General features: G+C 42.6%; 1 protein-coding gene across 2 annotated transcripts; it reads right to left on the bottom strand.

Annotated features, from left to right (window-relative positions):
- Positions 1-6,973: 6,973 nt before the first annotated feature.
- Positions 6,974-16,680, bottom strand: SERPINB12 (serpin family B member 12). Of its 2 annotated transcripts, none has more exons than XM_046024102.1 (7): positions 16,513-16,680; positions 14,308-14,442; positions 13,408-13,548; positions 11,374-11,491; positions 9,409-9,551; positions 8,342-8,509; positions 6,974-7,378 (listed from the first exon to the last, which is right to left on the bottom strand). In XM_046024102.1, the coding sequence occupies exons 1-7, from the start codon at positions 16,678-16,680 to the stop codon at positions 6,974-6,976; spliced, it is 1,278 nt and encodes a 425-aa protein (XP_045880058.1). The 2 variants fall into 2 exon arrangements, with proteins under 2 accessions (XP_045880058.1, XP_045880059.1); XM_046024103.1 differs by having other exon boundaries at positions 14,368-14,442.

The following is a 16,680-nucleotide window of genomic DNA, read 5'->3' as shown; positions in this document are numbered from 1 at the left end:
GAATCTCTATCCCTCTCTCTCTCTCTCTCTCAAATAAATAAATAAAATCATTTTAAAAATTGTGAACACAGAGAATGCTTCAAATCATAATTGCAAAAAATTAGAATGGAAATGAACAACAACAACAAAAAGAAATATGTGTCATGATTATCTTTGTTCATTACTGTTTGGGGCTTTGATTAAATTTTCATCTGGTATTATTGTTACTATTCTTACTTTTCTTCTGTTAGTGTTTGTCGGGTATTTCTCCTTTATCATTACTCTAATCCTCATATTCTTGTTATTGTGTCTTATTAATAGTGTATAAATAAATCTTTGTCTTTTTAATTCAGTTTATCTTGTGACCGTGGAATTTAACTTACCCACATCTCTAGGACCTTAGACTTATTGCCACCTTGTTTTACATTATGTATACACTACGCCTTCTTGTTTCTTGTCTTACTGATCGTATTTCTTTGAATTGATCAAATATTTTTCATTCTTTTTTCCCTAATGTTTCAGCAACTGTGGATCCTATCTCAATTCTCCATCTGGTTAACCTTTGGTTTAACACAAATATTAAACATAAATTTCTATTAATGTCTGAAGTCAATCTCTCTTCACTCTTCAACCCCACCATCTCCCACTTCTCGTGCTGAGATCGTGTGAATCCTCATTTTTTAATAATTAATTCTAATTTAAGCTTAAGTCACATTTTACTCCTTTTTTCTTTTTTGGCATCACAGTTATGCATGGCTCACATTTTCCTCTCCAATTCATCTTTTAAGGCTTTTTTGTAGTAGAGCTTGCTTCAGGTTAAAGTTTACAGATAGTCAACTAAGAGCCCTTGTTCCCTCATTTTGCTATCACCAGTGACTAATAGTTTATATGGGTACATACTTCAGTTGGATTTCCTTTCTCTTGGAACTCCAAAATACTTCCCTGTGTCTTCTTGCAGGGCCAAAGAGAAACCTAAACTCAGTCTAATTCTTATTCCATTTTATGAATTCTATTTCTCTTATCTCACAAAGCTCTTAGAATACTCCCCTCTTTCCCTGATCTTCATAATTTAGCCACAGTGTGGAAGTGTAGGTTCTCAATGGGCCCTTTCAATCGGCATGATTTTTTTTCGATTCACTGTATTTTTCTTTTATCTTTGAGTACTTCCTATCTTCAGCTCTCTCTGTTCCTGAAATGCTCACTGATGAACGCTGAAGCTTCTTTCACAACCTAGCATGGCTCTTAACATATTTAAGTACTTTCTCTTTATCTGTCTCTTCTACGTTTTGTAGAATTTCAAGGTTCAGTCTTCCAGCTGTCTCTTTGGCTGTGTTCATTCTGCTATTTAGTCCACTTATTGACCTTTTGTAATAATTAAGCTTATTTCCAAGAATTCTAAATGAGTATCTTAACTTCATTTTTTTATGTCTTAAGGTATTTTATCTAATCTATTAACTCTGCTGAAGTTGATTTCTTTCTTTCATGTGGTTATTTCCTTCAGACATTTGCTAGTCCATGTTATACACTTATCTCCGTTTTCAAGTTTCCCCATTAGACTGTCTAATGTGGGAGTGCTGTTTTGCAGTCACCCCTGCCTGTGTTAGCAATTTAGGATGTGCTTCCTGGCAAGGATGCTAGCAGCTTATACCCCTTGAGTGGGACATCACCTGGGGATGTGGTGATGCCTCTGTGACTCAAGTGGATCTGCTTACAGCCAGGGGACAAAGACATTTGCCACTCAATTGCTTGGCACAGGGCCAGGGCAGGAAGACTCACACTTGCCAGGTGACTCCTACTTAAGAACTTGAACCTGGCACCATGATGATTGCCCAACCCATACTCCTTCTGTCCCCCTGAATTTTCCACCTCAAGGCTCAAAGCACACTGGAACCAAAAACTGTATCTCGACCCTCAAAGGTCATGCTTGCAAAATAAAAAAATGGAAGTGAATGCCCTCTTATGTTCTTATTTCTACTTGGAAGAATATAAAGGGTAGTGGTTAGAAATCTACTGTATAATATTCAGTCAGACTGTCAGGTTCAAATTCTATTCCAATCACCTGTGACCTGGGTGATCTTGTGCCTCAGTTTCCTTATCTGTTCAATAGGGGTACTAACGATAACCCACCTCTGAGGAAGATTGAGAGGGTAAAAGGGGCTAACACATATAAAGATTTTTTATCACTACCAGTACCATGTAAGTACCCAACAAATTTCAAGAACTATTACTGTTCCAGTTCAGGGATTTCATGACTGTAGTCTTATTCTGGATATTGAAACTCACCCCATGCCTAGACCAAACATTTAAAAATAATAGTGCCAAAGGGAAGAGTCACAACTGCCAACAATTTGGGGACATAATTAGAACTTAAAATTAAGAATTTCTCTTCTTACTTTTTACTGGAAGTATTTCTTTACCTTTGGAGACTTTGACTGCATTGGATTTTGCTCAAAGCAACATGAATTCAATTTCAATTCCTCTGATATTTATAGCATGGTGCCAGGTGCTGGGGATTAAACACACCATGCTCACCTGTGCAGAAATACAGCTAGGAAGGATTTTCTGTTGCATTTACAACTTGACTGAACAGGAAATTCTTTAATCCTATATTTTTCCCTCAAACCTGTAGACTGGGTTTTAAACCTAGAAATTTAACACAACATGAATGTTTGAGGAGCCTCTGATTGTTTATCCTTTATAAGTGAACGTGTTCTTTTTTGCCCAAATGTTAACAGAATTATTTTCTCAGCCTTTAATTTTTACAGTTTCTTAACGAGTCTATTTTTGCTTACTTTTCTTGGAAATCAATCCATGTAACCAGGTGACTATCCAAGGTAAGAAAGTTTTCTTTAATTGTGTCTTGATTATTAGTTTCATGCCAATTAATATGCTTGTTTTTTCAGAAACACCTAACTGTTGGGTTTATTTTCTGTTCTCTGAAGCTATGAATTTCCCTTTTATTATTTCCTATATATTCTAAAACAAACACTGAAATACACGCTATTCATCAATAATTAAATTTTCCAGTACATCAGTTTTGCTTCTTTACTGCCTCTAAATTCTATTTAAATTCTGCTACTGTATTTTTAGTTCCCCAGCAGTCTTTTTATATTTCATCCAGTTTTTTCACACCTTGTCACAATTTATCTACCGTTTATCTTCATAGATTTCTTCTCCAATTCCACAAATGTCCTGCCTTCTTCAAACCTGTCAGTCATCCCAAGAAGTTTTCTAAAGTTCTCTTCAAGTTCTTGCCACAAATCATTTTCTGAAGCTTCAGATCATTTTTTTGTCTATAGCATGATGTATTCATTCTTTACTGGGCACAAATTTTTTTAAAGCTCTATATGTTCTCCTCATTTACATAACCTCGGACCTGGGATAATCATTCAAAACCTATATGTGTCAACAAAAGGCATATGGGTTTCTACCAGATCCCCTGTTGTGCATTTGGTTGCTTCTCAAGTCCTTTCACCCAACCGTAGCTAGAACATTATTTGATGCGTATGATGGCTAACATTATTTAGAAGGGAAACAGTGTATGAGAATATGAGAATTTTTAAATTAAATGTTAAGCATACAGAATACATTGGTAGGAGGTGTGCCTCTTAAATAAAATCTTGTGTTTTATATACTGAGTAAAAAAAGAAAAGAATAAGACAGTAGGTTTGGGAAAACAAGAACACCACATGAGTAATGTGAATGAAGAACACGTTTGATGTTGGCATTCATCGACAGAGCAAGGAAACCCAATGAGACACCGCACAGTTTCCTCACCCATCATCCCAAGCATAGAGCCTCCACCTATGGTTAATGATACTGTAGTAAAAAAAAAGAAAGGCCACACATCCAAATGCAAAAGATAAACAGCAATCAGGGATGAAGCAACATATGTTCTGGCTTGCTCCAGCTCAAGAAGAAACTGGGGAGGGGTCTGAGGGGGAAAGATGCATGAGATAATGTATGAAATCATAAGGAGGGCTAAAGTTGAAATAAAATGGAATGTACAAAGCCTGTGACCTGGAGAGCACTAGAGAACCTATTGAGTACGACACATTAGTGGTTCTCGTCCCAGAATGTTTGTACTCAGAGTAAATGAATCAGTTGTTTTGGAATCTACATTGCCTCATTTGTCTTACCTGTTAACCTTGCTGGGTGGAGGAAAACATGAATTAGAAATGGAGGAGCTCACTTCCCAGATTTGAATGCTCTGGCTGGTTTTCTAGCACTTATAGAACATGCACAGACTTGCATGTTCTCTGTGCCTCTGACTGCCATATTAAAAGGTCAGTCTTACTGGTGCAATAATGAAGAGTGAAGAGCTCCTAAATTTGAGCATAATTCCGAGTTTCTCATAGGTTTCCATCTACTGTATTCCATAGAACTAAGTTAGAATCCTGTCTTCCCTGTATGGTCAGACTCTCTGACACTTCAAATAGAGGGGACACATGAAGTATACAAACCCAACAACATTGTCACCAGGGTTCTTTCTGTCCTTGTCCCACCCAAAATACTTCCCTTGTGAAGTCTAAACTGCCCAAGGTAGAAAGTGCCAATACCCTCTCTCCACTTTCCTGTGCGTTGTATTGAGGGAGTATCAATCAGTCTTCAAATGGCGGCAAAAAGAAAAAACTGACAAGAAAGACAGAGGGTAAGAGACAAAGCAAGGATAAAGGAGAGAGATGGCTGTCTGGAATTTAAGCTGGCAAGGCTCTTATGTTTCTGAACCCCAGGGAAGCCAGGAACGGGAAGGAACAAAGGTTGGCACCATACGGGGAACCACTTGTTGAGGTTTTCCTTCCAGCTCTTAACTTGCAGTCGGTCGAAATGTCTTCCAAGTTCGATGATCCACTGGATGTCACCGGATATCACTCCTAGATTTTAGAATCATTGCGAGCTTTCATCTTTTGTGTGTGCCTTCATATATACTTAGGGTAGAAAGTTAAGAAAGATTTTCTGGCACAAGATAAATCTTTCTGACATAATTGAGATGAATGGTTAGTTTTATAGATTATGTATTTCTACATTTTGGGATGAAAAAAATTAAAGCTAGGTTTAGGTCACTAAAAAAGTCAGTTGGCACATAAAATAATGTACACATTTTAACTGACAAAAGTGTTTTATTTACTAAGAAGAAACATTTTAATCAATTGAAGATTGGTAAGTTTACTGGTTCACAGTATCTCACTCTCATTTTTGTAAGGAGATACACTTTCCCTTTGTGATTAAAATTCTGAGAGAGCCCAATACAATGAGAAGATGTGTTTATCAAGGAAAAGAATAAGAACATAGCAATGCCAGACAATGCCAAACCTTCACAAAGGTCATAGTTATTGAGTTCAGTATCCAATAGCAATGACAGGTCAGGCATGGAATCTTCCAAATGTTAGCCCCAAAAAGAACCACAGAAGTGACTATGTATTTTATTATCTGACATAAATTTGACCCATAGGACATGCCTTCTGTGGAAAGGACTTGGAAGAGCCACCTCAAGCTGCCTCACATTATCCATGAGAAATTTTTTATACCACAAACAACCTTTGACAATGAGAAGCCTGTATGGGGAACATGGAACTTGTCCCTCACAGCACAAAGAAATCATTAATATAGAGGCAAATGGGGGGACTGGGGCCAGCATGACTTAACCAGCTGAACTTAACCTACCTTCTCCTGCAAAAACCGCCACAGCCACCCTTAACCAACATAGTGGCAACTGGGAGGAGGACGCTCATAGGGCAGGGCAGGGCAGGGAAACGGGGCCACGGCCAAGACCAGATATTCACCTTGACAGAATGATTCTCCACATCCTTGAGTTAGGCATTGTTAATAGTCATTCCAGAGTGTTCAGCTAAGGCAGAGATCAAGAATTCAGACAGACGTATCAGAGAACGAAGGTCCCAGTTCTAGAGTCTTAAACACTTAGGCATCTGGCTTTCAGTAGACTAGAGCTTGATATGAAGCCAACGGCCTTCCTGACAAAGATTTCCACATGCATCATGCCCAGACCCAGGCCAGCTCTCAGGATGTGACCCAGCATAAGACCTCCAGGAGGAGATAGGTCCATGTGGTGGATTCCTGACAGAGGGGGTTAGGGAGCCAGCAGTCTACGGGGCGGGGGGGGGGGGGGGGGGGGGCAGCGCTCCCCTCCTCCACCTAACTTGTTGAGTATTTAAGGGTAATTACAGAGGCGAATTCTCTGAGGAAGGGGGTGAAAAAGACACACAAGATCGTGCTTCATGATGATGGCCTAGGAGACTCAGTAAGGAAACCCGAGACTAATTTTTAAATCCACTGCCGCTCCCCTAGGTCAATGTCAGATTCACAAAACATGTCCTGACTTCCGCAGAACGAGTGCTGGTCAGGGCAGTCTTCCATCCTTGAGCTCTCACTTAAATCCACCCCTGGTGGGTGGATTTTCCCTCAGGTGAGAAGCATCTTACAGGGCATCTTCCATGCAGTAGAAGAAGATGGGAGAGGAAGAGGCAGGGCATCTTGGCCAGCAGTGACCCCTGGTTTTAATTACCATAGAAATAGAACTGAGTTTCCAAAACACATTCCATTTAAACATTTCCTCCTGTTTCCCATGTCAAAGTGGTTTCTGAATTTATCCTCCCCTAGAAGTGGTCTAATGACTTGAACTTCAAGGATTCCTTTATATGGAGGTAGGGAACTTAAAGTCAGTACATTACACATTCCATTACACTGACCTTCAAGGTCACAGAAGGTGAATTATATGCTTGAAAGCTTAGTGTGGTGAAAGGTTAAGGAGGGAGCCAGAGACTTTGATACTAATGGACGTAGATGAAAGTCAGCTACAGGGTGAGAGAAGGATCAGGACAAGTTCAGGCCAGTGGCAGGAGGAAGGGGGCATGGAGCTGTGACAGAATTCGGTCAGCTTTAGATATCAGCAAGAACGCAAATTCCCATGTTATGCCAGCAGGAGACCATTCTGCCACTTTCTTCCAGCTCCCAGGTACTAGACAGTGTGCTCCTTTCAGGGAGAGCAGACCCTGCCATAGAACAGAATAGTTTGGGTTTTGTTGTGTCTGATGAAAAAGAGAAAAGGGTGATCGGCAGTAAACGTCACCCAGGAAGGTATGGACCTTCCCGTGCCAACAGCGCCACTGACAGCAACTGCCTGGGTGCCATTTTCATTCACCTCCACAAAAGTTTTATGGAAAACTTTTGAAAGGTACAAATTGGGACTTGGAGAGATTCCAGTAAGATCAGCCTTCCCCTCCTCAAAGATATCCGTGATGCCCATGTCCTGTAGAATAGAATTGAGATCATAGCTGTCTTCCAGGGTGAACTGCGGGAAGGAGACGTCTACTGTTTCTTCTGACATATTCTCTGAGCTGCTCCAGGTCACTATTTTTTCATGAGTGATGTTCCTTTCAAGCTACAAAAGGAAGGAAATAATGTTTAAGGTCATATTATGAACCAGCAAAGGATGCCCCAATTACTTCAAAAGGCTTGAGTATATTTCAACACCCAGTAACAATCTTCAAGGTCCTTCCCTAAGCCTCAACCTACTCTGATCTCACTTAAATCCCTCCAAGCAATTCTCTTGAGTCTTTAGAAGTCACAGGACAATTTGAATTCTGGTATCCTCTGGTGTCTGACAGACTGGTGTCTGCGTGTCAAAGCCCAGCAAAGCTCCATTGACCAAGTTGAGTGAGTTTGGCCACGTCTTACCATTCCGAGGTTCAATCACCTCTTCTATAAAACGGAGATAATACCATTAGGCTCTTGCGGGATTAAACAAAATGATGTATGTAGAGTAATTAACATAGTGCCGGCACACGATACATTTTGAATCGTGTCTATTGTTGTGATCGCTATATGGGTATTTCTCTCTCCCTCTGTCTCCATCTCTTCTCTGCACAGAACAGCACAGTGCCGAGGCTTCCCAGCCTTCACTGATCCCCAGCTCACAGTTTATCCCAGCGCCAGATCTCCACTCTGGCAAGGCACTTGCACCCAAAAACAGAGTTCAGCTAACAGCTCCATTCCATGAGCCATAGCAGAAGAGTCCAATCAAGAGGCCAGAAGTCAGGCTATTGAGCATTATGAGCATTTGCAGCAAGTCTCACATCACTCCATGTCCAGATCCCTCAGTCTGGAGAACCACCGCAGAGAGCTGTGAGATGGGAGAGGAAAGCCCTATCCAGCACTTTTGGCATTCGTCCTTTTCTAAACCAATAAAGAAGAACTCTCTCACTGAATTCAGATTCTTACATATTCTCTGATATCTCCAATAGCTGAGGTGCCATCCTTCCTCAGGCAGGTAGATGATTAATAGGGCTGCTCTCCAAAGACTAACAGTGAAGTATTTTGTAAAGACAGGGAAGTGAAGACTTACCTCTTCCAGGCCCTTCACGTTATCTGCAGAGCAAGAAGGCAGCAGGACAAACATGCTGAGCGCTCCCTTGGTATACCTCATTTCAAGGATCTGTGCCTTCAATTCCTCTATGAAGCCGATTCGAAACAGGCCCTTTTGGTTCATCATCTTCACAGTCCTCTTTTCATTCTGCAGTGGACAAGATAGAAAGTCATGGGACAGTCACGGGAAGCTCACGCACCCCCGTGGCCTTCATCTCTCCTGAAAACGGGGCTCCACCAAGATAAGAAGCATCTTCAGAAGCTCTGAGCCACACCAGTGACCCAACCCATGAGCCCTCTACCCACTGATCAGCCAGCCCATCCTTGCCAACACCTTATTTTCCCTTGGTTTTCATAGGTTCTTCAGCTCCCAAGGCAACTCGTTGGTAAACTATCTATCCAGGCTCTCCCTGCAGCCTAGCCAAGGGATATATCCCCACCAGCTTCGTACCTTCCGTGTCTGCACCACCCAGTCTATTGGCCTCACCTGATCTCCTGACCCCTTGCCTTCACTGGTTAAATGATAATTATCTACACATTGAATCACAGTACTTCTTCCATAGGTTTCCATCAGATGAAAGGCCACCACCCCAGACACCTCGTGTTTAAGAGAGGTCATCAATCGACAGATGAGATGCACAGTGCTTGCGAGAGGAACACAGCTGACAGGTGGTGGGCTGGGATCCTGACCTTCCCTTTTCTCCATTCTACAGTCCGGTGGCTTAGAACATGGGTTTTTGAGATAAATACTCACAGATGTGAATGCTAATGCATGAATTTATCCATGTAACCTAACCTTTGCATTCTTTCCCCTCAACTCCTAAATGGGAATAATAACACCCATTTCCGTAATGATATTTTAGGGAACAAGTGAAATAGTGAATGGAAAATGCTCAGGGTGGTGCTTGGCACCAAGATGGTCAACGAACTTCTGATACTGATTTTTCTAATAACAAAATGTTCTTATTATATTGTATGCTGTAACCTAGAGACCTAAGTTTTAGAGTTGAGTATACATACTCTAGAAAACGTGCTATAATATCATACCTCATTTAGAGAGAAAGGGGCATCAACTGTGTTTTTAGGGTCAAAATATTTTTCCCATTTGGCTTTGAAGTAAACAGCATTCACCAACACCAGCACCGTCGCACTGTCAATTGCATCCTTGTTGAAGAGTTCCTTGATCTTACCTTAAAAAAGGTTCAGAGAATATCCTGAATGTGAATTGTACCAGAAGTACTCATGTAGACAGATTTTCCTGAAGGCTGCTTCCCATCCCCAAGGCTAGGGCATGTCTGATTCAAGAACTAACCTAAGAAAATGATGCCACTCACAGTACAGTCCTGGATGCAGTGGAGGTGAGGGGGTGTATCGTGGGGGAGACACACTGCCTCTCAACCCCAAGAAGGAGCCATTCGAAAGCCCTAAAACTGAGGGAATTTCATTCCATTCCCTGAGTCACTGTGGTTGGAAATTGCCATGAGACATCCTATGCCATGATTTACTTTTTTTTAATTAAGTTCAGTTAGCCAGCATATAGTACATCATTAGTTTTTGATGTGGTGTTCAATGATTCATTAGTTCTGAAAAACACCCAGTGCTCATCACATCATGTGCCCTCTTTAAAACCCATCACGAAGTTACCCTCCTCACCTCCATGATTTACCTTTCAAAGTAGACCCTGCCAAGTGATTATATTATAACCTCCTTGAGAAACAGGACTATTGTGTGGACTTCCTATCTCGAGTGCTCATCACAGCAAACGGTATATGCTTACATAGGAACAAAAATGCATATAAATATGCTAGGCCAGGTCGGTAGGGGATTTCACACGTCCCCTCTCGGGCCATCGCATGTCAGCGAGGAGAAGTAGGTATTGTTTTCCCTTCTTGGAGAGGACTACACCACAGCTAGTGAGAGGTAAGGCCACACAGCCAAAAATCAGCAAGGCTGGCTGAGATCAGTCCTGGGACCTTCCCGCTCTTGGTCCAGCTCTGAGGCTCCTTCCACCGTAACACAGCCCTGAGTCAGACTGGAAAATCCCACGCAGTCGGGCAATCATCCATTTGCGGTATGCATTCTTTTCCACCGCAAAATACCAAACCATTGGTTATCTGAATACAGGCCTAGTCCTTAAAGATAAGTAGAGCTTTCTACAGCAAGACTTCCCCTTAAACTCCATAATAAAAGACTATGTTGACATCACCTACACTTAAAATACTGCCGGAGAGTTAGCTAGCTCCTTAGTATAATTTTTTTTTAGTGAACATGCTTTCTTCTTGGCAACTGAGTGGAACCTTGAAGAAATGGGCATTTTTGCAGCATATGGACCAAGTTAGGGGAAATAATTTTGGAATTTGGGTGCCTCTCCCAGGACAAGGCCAGACAGGGGAGTTTCATATTAAAAAATGATTCCATTTTATATTGAATTCTAAATTTCACTACTCATCACTATCTCTAAAGCCTTCATCCAAAAACACCTATGTACCTAGTGAAAAGTTGATAAAAATTGGATTTAATTATTTCCGTTTCCTTCTGAATAACTAGATTCTCTTTGCAACGTTTCTACTGACACTTTTTTAAAAAATAGAAACAGCAGGGACACGTGGGTGGCTCAGTCAGTTAAACATCTGCCCTCGGCCCACATCGTGATCCCAGGGCCCTGGGATTGAGTCCTGCATTGGACTCCTCGTTCAGAGAGGAGCCCGCTTCTCCCTCTGCCTGCCACTCCCCTGCTTGTGCTCTCTCTCTCTCTCTGGCAAATAAATAAATGAAATCTTAAAAAACTTGGAAATAGTTAACATCCCACTGGCATGTGCTTGGCTGAACGGATTTCCCCTCTTATGAGGGAGCAAAGGAGAAACACAGCATCTAAGCATGTAACTGTTTGCACCTGCAAAACGGGCTTTGAACACGGCTCATGCATGTGAGCACCTGGTCATGACACCGGGCTGACTTTTCTCCTTTTAAATGGAAAAGAAGACCAGCTACAGTGTGTTTGGTTTTTCTTACCTTGGGACTGAGATTCAACCCAAAAGTTAATCTGTTGTCTGGACTTCTCAGAGTCCTTCCGGAAATCAACACTTTCAATGGTCGTGTGGTAAAACTGAATCACACCATCTAAGTATTCCTGTCAAATTGGAATAAAGAGAAATAATACAGTGAAGTCAGATAACCATGCTAATAGGTGTGAGGCAGTCAGGAAAAGCCTAATGAGAGAGATGGTCTTTTAAACAGGACACACAGGGGCGCCTGGGTGGCTCAGTGGGTTAAGCCGCTGCCTTCGGCTCAGGTCATGATCTCAGGTCCTGGGATCGAGTCCCGCATCGGGCTCTCTGCTCAGCAGGGAGCCTGCTTCCCTTTCTCTCTCTCTGCCTGCCTCTCTATCTACCTGTGATCTCTCTCTGTCAAATAAATAAATAAAATCTTTTAAAAAAAATAAATAAACAGGGCACACGTGGTCTCTATCTATCCCCCACTCTTAATTAGCCACAGGACTTTCATTCATTGTGGTGACAATTCAGGATATAGAATGCTTGTTCATGGGATGTCTGGGTGGCTCAGTTGGCTAAGCCTTTGATTCTTGGTTTCAGCTGGAGTTCCACGCCGGTCTCTGTGCTCAGTGCAAAGTCTAATTGAGATTCTTTCCCCTCCCTCTCCTTCTCCTGTACCTCCCCCTGCACGCACTCTCTCTCTTTCTCTCTAAAAATAAATAATAAAATCTTTTTTAAAATATTTTATTTATTTGACAGAGAGAAATCACAACTAGGCAGAGAAGCAGAGAGAGAGGAGGAAGCAGGCTCCCTGTGAAGCAGAGAGCCCGATGCGGGGCTCACAGGACCCTGGGATCATGACCTGAGCCAAAGGCAGAGGCTTTAACCCACTGAGCCACCCAGGTGCCCCAATAATAAAATCTTTTAAAAAAGAAAAAAGAATGTCTATTCATGAAGCAGTCCACAGTTACAAGGGCACAAGCCGTTCCTACCAGATACCCTTTTCCTTGAACGTCCCGTTTGTGGAGACCCTATAACATCGGTATGAAGTTACTTGAGAGATTTAGCTGCAAAATGCCTCTATGTTTATGAATTAAGCCCTACTTAATAGTTACAGAGTTTCCGGAGCGATGAAAATGTTTTGGAAATCGGGTGATGTTTGCTCAACATTGTGAATGTGATCAAGGCTAACCAACTGTTTACTTAAAACTGGTTAAAATAGCCATTTTTACATTATATGTTACCACAGTTACAGGGTAATATACCCAAATGACTGGCATGTACACTTTTAATAGGTGAATTGTATGATATGTGAATTTATACCTCCATAAAGCCAGTTCAAAAAAAAAACGACAACATCTAAAAGCTCATTCTCATTGTTAAGAGAACATACTTCTTTTGGCCAAAGGAGGCTAAGCCCGCCCCCTCACTAGACCAGCCTAACCACCTGCATCACACATTTGCCTATGCCCACACCCCTCATGCCCATTACTAAGTATGTGGCTCCTTGCAGCGGTGAGAGAGGAACCTGATGGGTCTTGCTGTAGGTACACGCTGCTTAGCCACAGGGACGAGCCGGGCACCTTTTGGCTCCAAACGCAGTCTCCTTCTGCTATACCGTGGTGCTGCTGAGTACAATTCTATTGGGGGTGGCCTCACGGTGGCATGAAAGGGGATTTTAAAGATGTGCTGGGGGAAGGGGAGGGATAGGAAGAAGAACTACCAAGTGCATCTACCAGGTACCTTTACTGGGAAAGACGGTCCCAATAGAGAAAGTCATTACCAAACCCACGTGTGCTCCAAAGTCATTAGGGTCGCACGACCCCCTTTCACCCACAAGACTTCTAAACTGCTCAAGTTGAAAACTGGCAGAACCAGGGCAACCAACAGTGTGGGAGAGAAAGAGGTGGGCTCCGGGGAACCCCCAGTCCACAGTCCATCCTCTTTTCAGACAGGATTGCGGTCCAGGTGCCAAGTGAGTAATCCAGCTACTCACTGATTTTTACAACGTCAGCCATATGACAGTTTTAATCACCAGCCATGCCGAACTCACCGGACAGATCTGGAATTCCTGCTCTCCGTAAAGCCTATTGGCAATACTTAGGGTGTAATCAATTCGGATCCTGTCTATCTTGGAGAGAAGCTTCCCGAAGTAGCAACTGAGCAGTCCACTCTCATCATTGGAAGACTCAGCCTGACAAAAGAAGAAAGAAGATGGGATCTGATCAGGAGAGCAAAAGGCCACCAGAGCACGTTGTCATTTCATGTTGTTACCATGAGGGGGAGCAAGCTGAGAAGAAGAGAGGAATGGAGGGCAGGTAGGGGTTCCAGGGGAAGATCATGGTTCCCACTAGGTATCAAGGTCCTCCAGGAACAGTACATCTGGGGACTCAGCAGTGTACACTGTTTTTTAGTTCAGTGCACCTCGTTTTCTCTACATTCAAAAAGATAGAATAAAAACACAATCTTCTCTCTATCCTCCTCTTAAACTTTCTAAGGTACAGGGATGCCTAACCTGGAGAATATCTTCCCCACTCCTGGTATGAGACAACCAATAAATGTATATTTCCCATGAAATAGATAAGGAGAGGTAGAGAAAGAGAGTGGACTCCCATGGCTGATTCCTATCCCTTACTGCCCTTTGTCCTCAACCATGCTCTGTCCTGGGGACCTGTGACCTGGAAAAGTAAGTGAGTTCTGGGGCTTTCCTCTAACTGCCTTTATCATGAGTGGAAGATACCAGATCCTACTCTTTAGGAAACTAGCTTACAGCCAACGACATATAAGATACATAATCAGAAAAGAATTGGAGGTCGTACAGCATTCTTCCGACTGTTGTTGCTGCTAATGACAGCCAGGACCTAATGTCTGGGGATGAGTAACCATTGCCAAATACAGCATAACCAGAATGAGCAATTCACAAGAAGAGGGGCAGGAGTTCAGGATGGCTCACCTGCAGGGTCGGAGGCTCCCTTGTTTCTTTCTGCGCCTCCAGAGAGCTGTCAGCCTGCACTTCCTGTTTTTTGCTTTTCAGACAGGGATCGGGTTCTTTTCTATCGTTCTGGGAAAATTCATTGAAGTGTAGTACCTGCGTGAGGACAATGATGGGGTTTCTCAGATGATACGAGCCAGGAAGTCTGAACAGCTTCAGAACCTTTTTATAGTGTGACAGGGACAATGACTCCAGAGTCAACCCCGCAACAACAGTGCAAAGCGTAGTGGATGATCCTTTTGACTTGGTTGTGAGGTGGAATGGAAGGGAAGTAAATGGCATGCTACCCCGGGGGTCTGCACTTAAGAATGAATGTAACCAAACTAAAAGCACGTCCAGGTCTCCACGAGACACACGTGGCTGTGGAGCTGGTCAGACTGTTAGTGTAAAATACTCATTGGATTTTTGGAGACTTGATATGAAAAAAGAATGTAAAATATCTCATTTAAATTGCTTTCTTGATTACATGTGGATATGATATTTTGGGTATATTGGGTTAAATAAAATATACTATTAAAATGAGTCTCACCAATTTCTTTTTACTTTCTTATGGCTGCTAAATGTTTTTAAATCACATGTGGGGTTTGATTTATATTTGTGTTAGCACTGATCTAGACCTTTCAGTCAATCAAGCAAGTGAGGACAGCGAAAGACAAGTCACCCAGAGCATTGCAGGAAAGGTAGGAGACAGAGGCACATCTTGTGTTGCTCGGGACCATTTTGCTGGGCCAGTGAAACCCAAGTGCTTGGAGAAAGAACCTCTGACACCTGATGGGGAGAATGCAAATGACAGTCTAAAGCTAGGTTGTCCTAATGGGATACTATTAATAGAAGTAAATGAATAAAGCAGAATAACTCCAAACGCATTCTACCTTAATCCAAGAATTGAACTCCTCCATATTAGGGACAACAGACAGGTGCCCGCATAACCTCTGTGCTGTGTGTGAGATCCAGGGAAGTTATAAGACCAACCTCAGGAGCCTGCAGATTATTTGGGAAGTTGTTCTTGTCACATTCATTCATTCATTCGACAAATTTGTATTAGAGGCTGCTATTAGCCAAGCATGGTTTTAGGACAAAGATTCTTGCCATCTGGAGGATTGTATTCTAGCCAGGGAGGCACATAGTAATGAGTTTACTGTATGCATTATGTTGGAAGATGGAAAATGCCATGTCAGGGAAAAGTAGGTAGGGTAAGAAGTCATTTTATGGGGTGAGGAGTCAGGATGCAGAATTAGACTGAGAGGTGAAAGAAGGACTAGTTGAGAAGGTAAACTCTGATCAAAGTCCTGAAGGAGAAAGTAAGTTATAGATCAGTTATCTGGGGGAAAAGCCATTAGGCAAAGGGGATGGAGCAAAGGCCCTAAGGCAGGAGTGGGCAAGCTTACCCAAGGAACCTGGAGGCCAGTGTGTTTGGAGGAGTGGGGAGGGGACGGGGTGATAGAGGGAGTCATCTGGTTGATGGGAAGTCAGATACTAGACCTTCATGGGCCACTGTAAGGACTCGGGCTTCTAGCATTAGCTAACTTGGAAGTCCAGGTTTTGAAACGATGAGAAATAGGCTCTGACTGATGTTTTAAAGGATATTTCTGGCAGCCAGATTGAGAATAGACTGTCAGCAGAAGTAAGGATTCCCATGAGGAAGTTGCATCCAGGTTAGAAAGGATAGTGGTGGGTCAGACTCAGGGACGCAGCAGGAAGCACCTACGTTCGGGTTGTATATCAAGAGAAAAGCCTGTTGGAGTTAGATGTGAAGTGAGAAAGAGAGAAGTCAAGGAGGACACCAAGATCTTTTCCACTGGATACATAATTTGTGCTTACTAAATACTTATTTATGGAATGAAAGAACACATACACATTTGAAATATTGTTAGAGATATCAGTATGGATAATTATAGAGCAGAAGAGGAACAGACATGCAGGCAAACGGACAGACACGCAGAGACAGAGAAGGTGACTGAGAAAAGTTATGAGCCTGGGGAGGCTGAAGAAGTGTCATAAAGGAGGCAGAGGTTTCACTGAGCCTTGAAGAAAGCAAGGTGGGATGTAAGTGAAAATTCCAGGGCAAATGCAGTCTCCCCCCAAGCCCCAGGCTCAATGAGCATCATGGCTTGCGAAAGAAGGACTCTGACTCTGAGGGTGGACCCAGAGATACGGGAGCCACACCTGGTCGATCTGCTGTGCACTCTCACTTCTCGCCCCCAAGCGGACCATGCCAAGGGCAGCTGAGAGGCTTAGAGGAGAGAAGAAGATGTTTTTATGAGGATCATCTTTGCTTATCTCCTGGAAAAGATCAAAGCAAAATTTGGTGTTGGCTGCCACGAGAGAGTCCAT

Source organism: Meles meles, chromosome 12 (assembly GCF_922984935.1).
Source record: "Meles meles chromosome 12, mMelMel3.1 paternal haplotype, whole genome shotgun sequence".
Classification (NCBI taxonomy): domain Eukaryota; kingdom Metazoa; phylum Chordata; class Mammalia; order Carnivora; family Mustelidae; genus Meles; species Meles meles.
This window is presented reverse-complemented; position numbering and strand designations above follow the sequence as displayed.

Coding starts and splice junctions, on each gene's coding strand:
- SERPINB12 (XM_046024102.1), bottom strand. CDS start 16,680: ATGGACTCTCTCGTGGCAGCCAACACCAAATTTTGCTTTGATCTTTTC. Junction 11,492..13,407: donor AGGAATTCCAGATCTGTCCG/GTGAGTTCGGCA, acceptor CCAATTTGACAG/GAATACTTAGATGGTGTGAT. Junction 7,379..8,341: donor ACGTGAAGGGCCTGGAAGAG/GTAAGTCTTCAC, acceptor TTCCTTTTGTAG/CTTGAAAGGAACATCACTCA.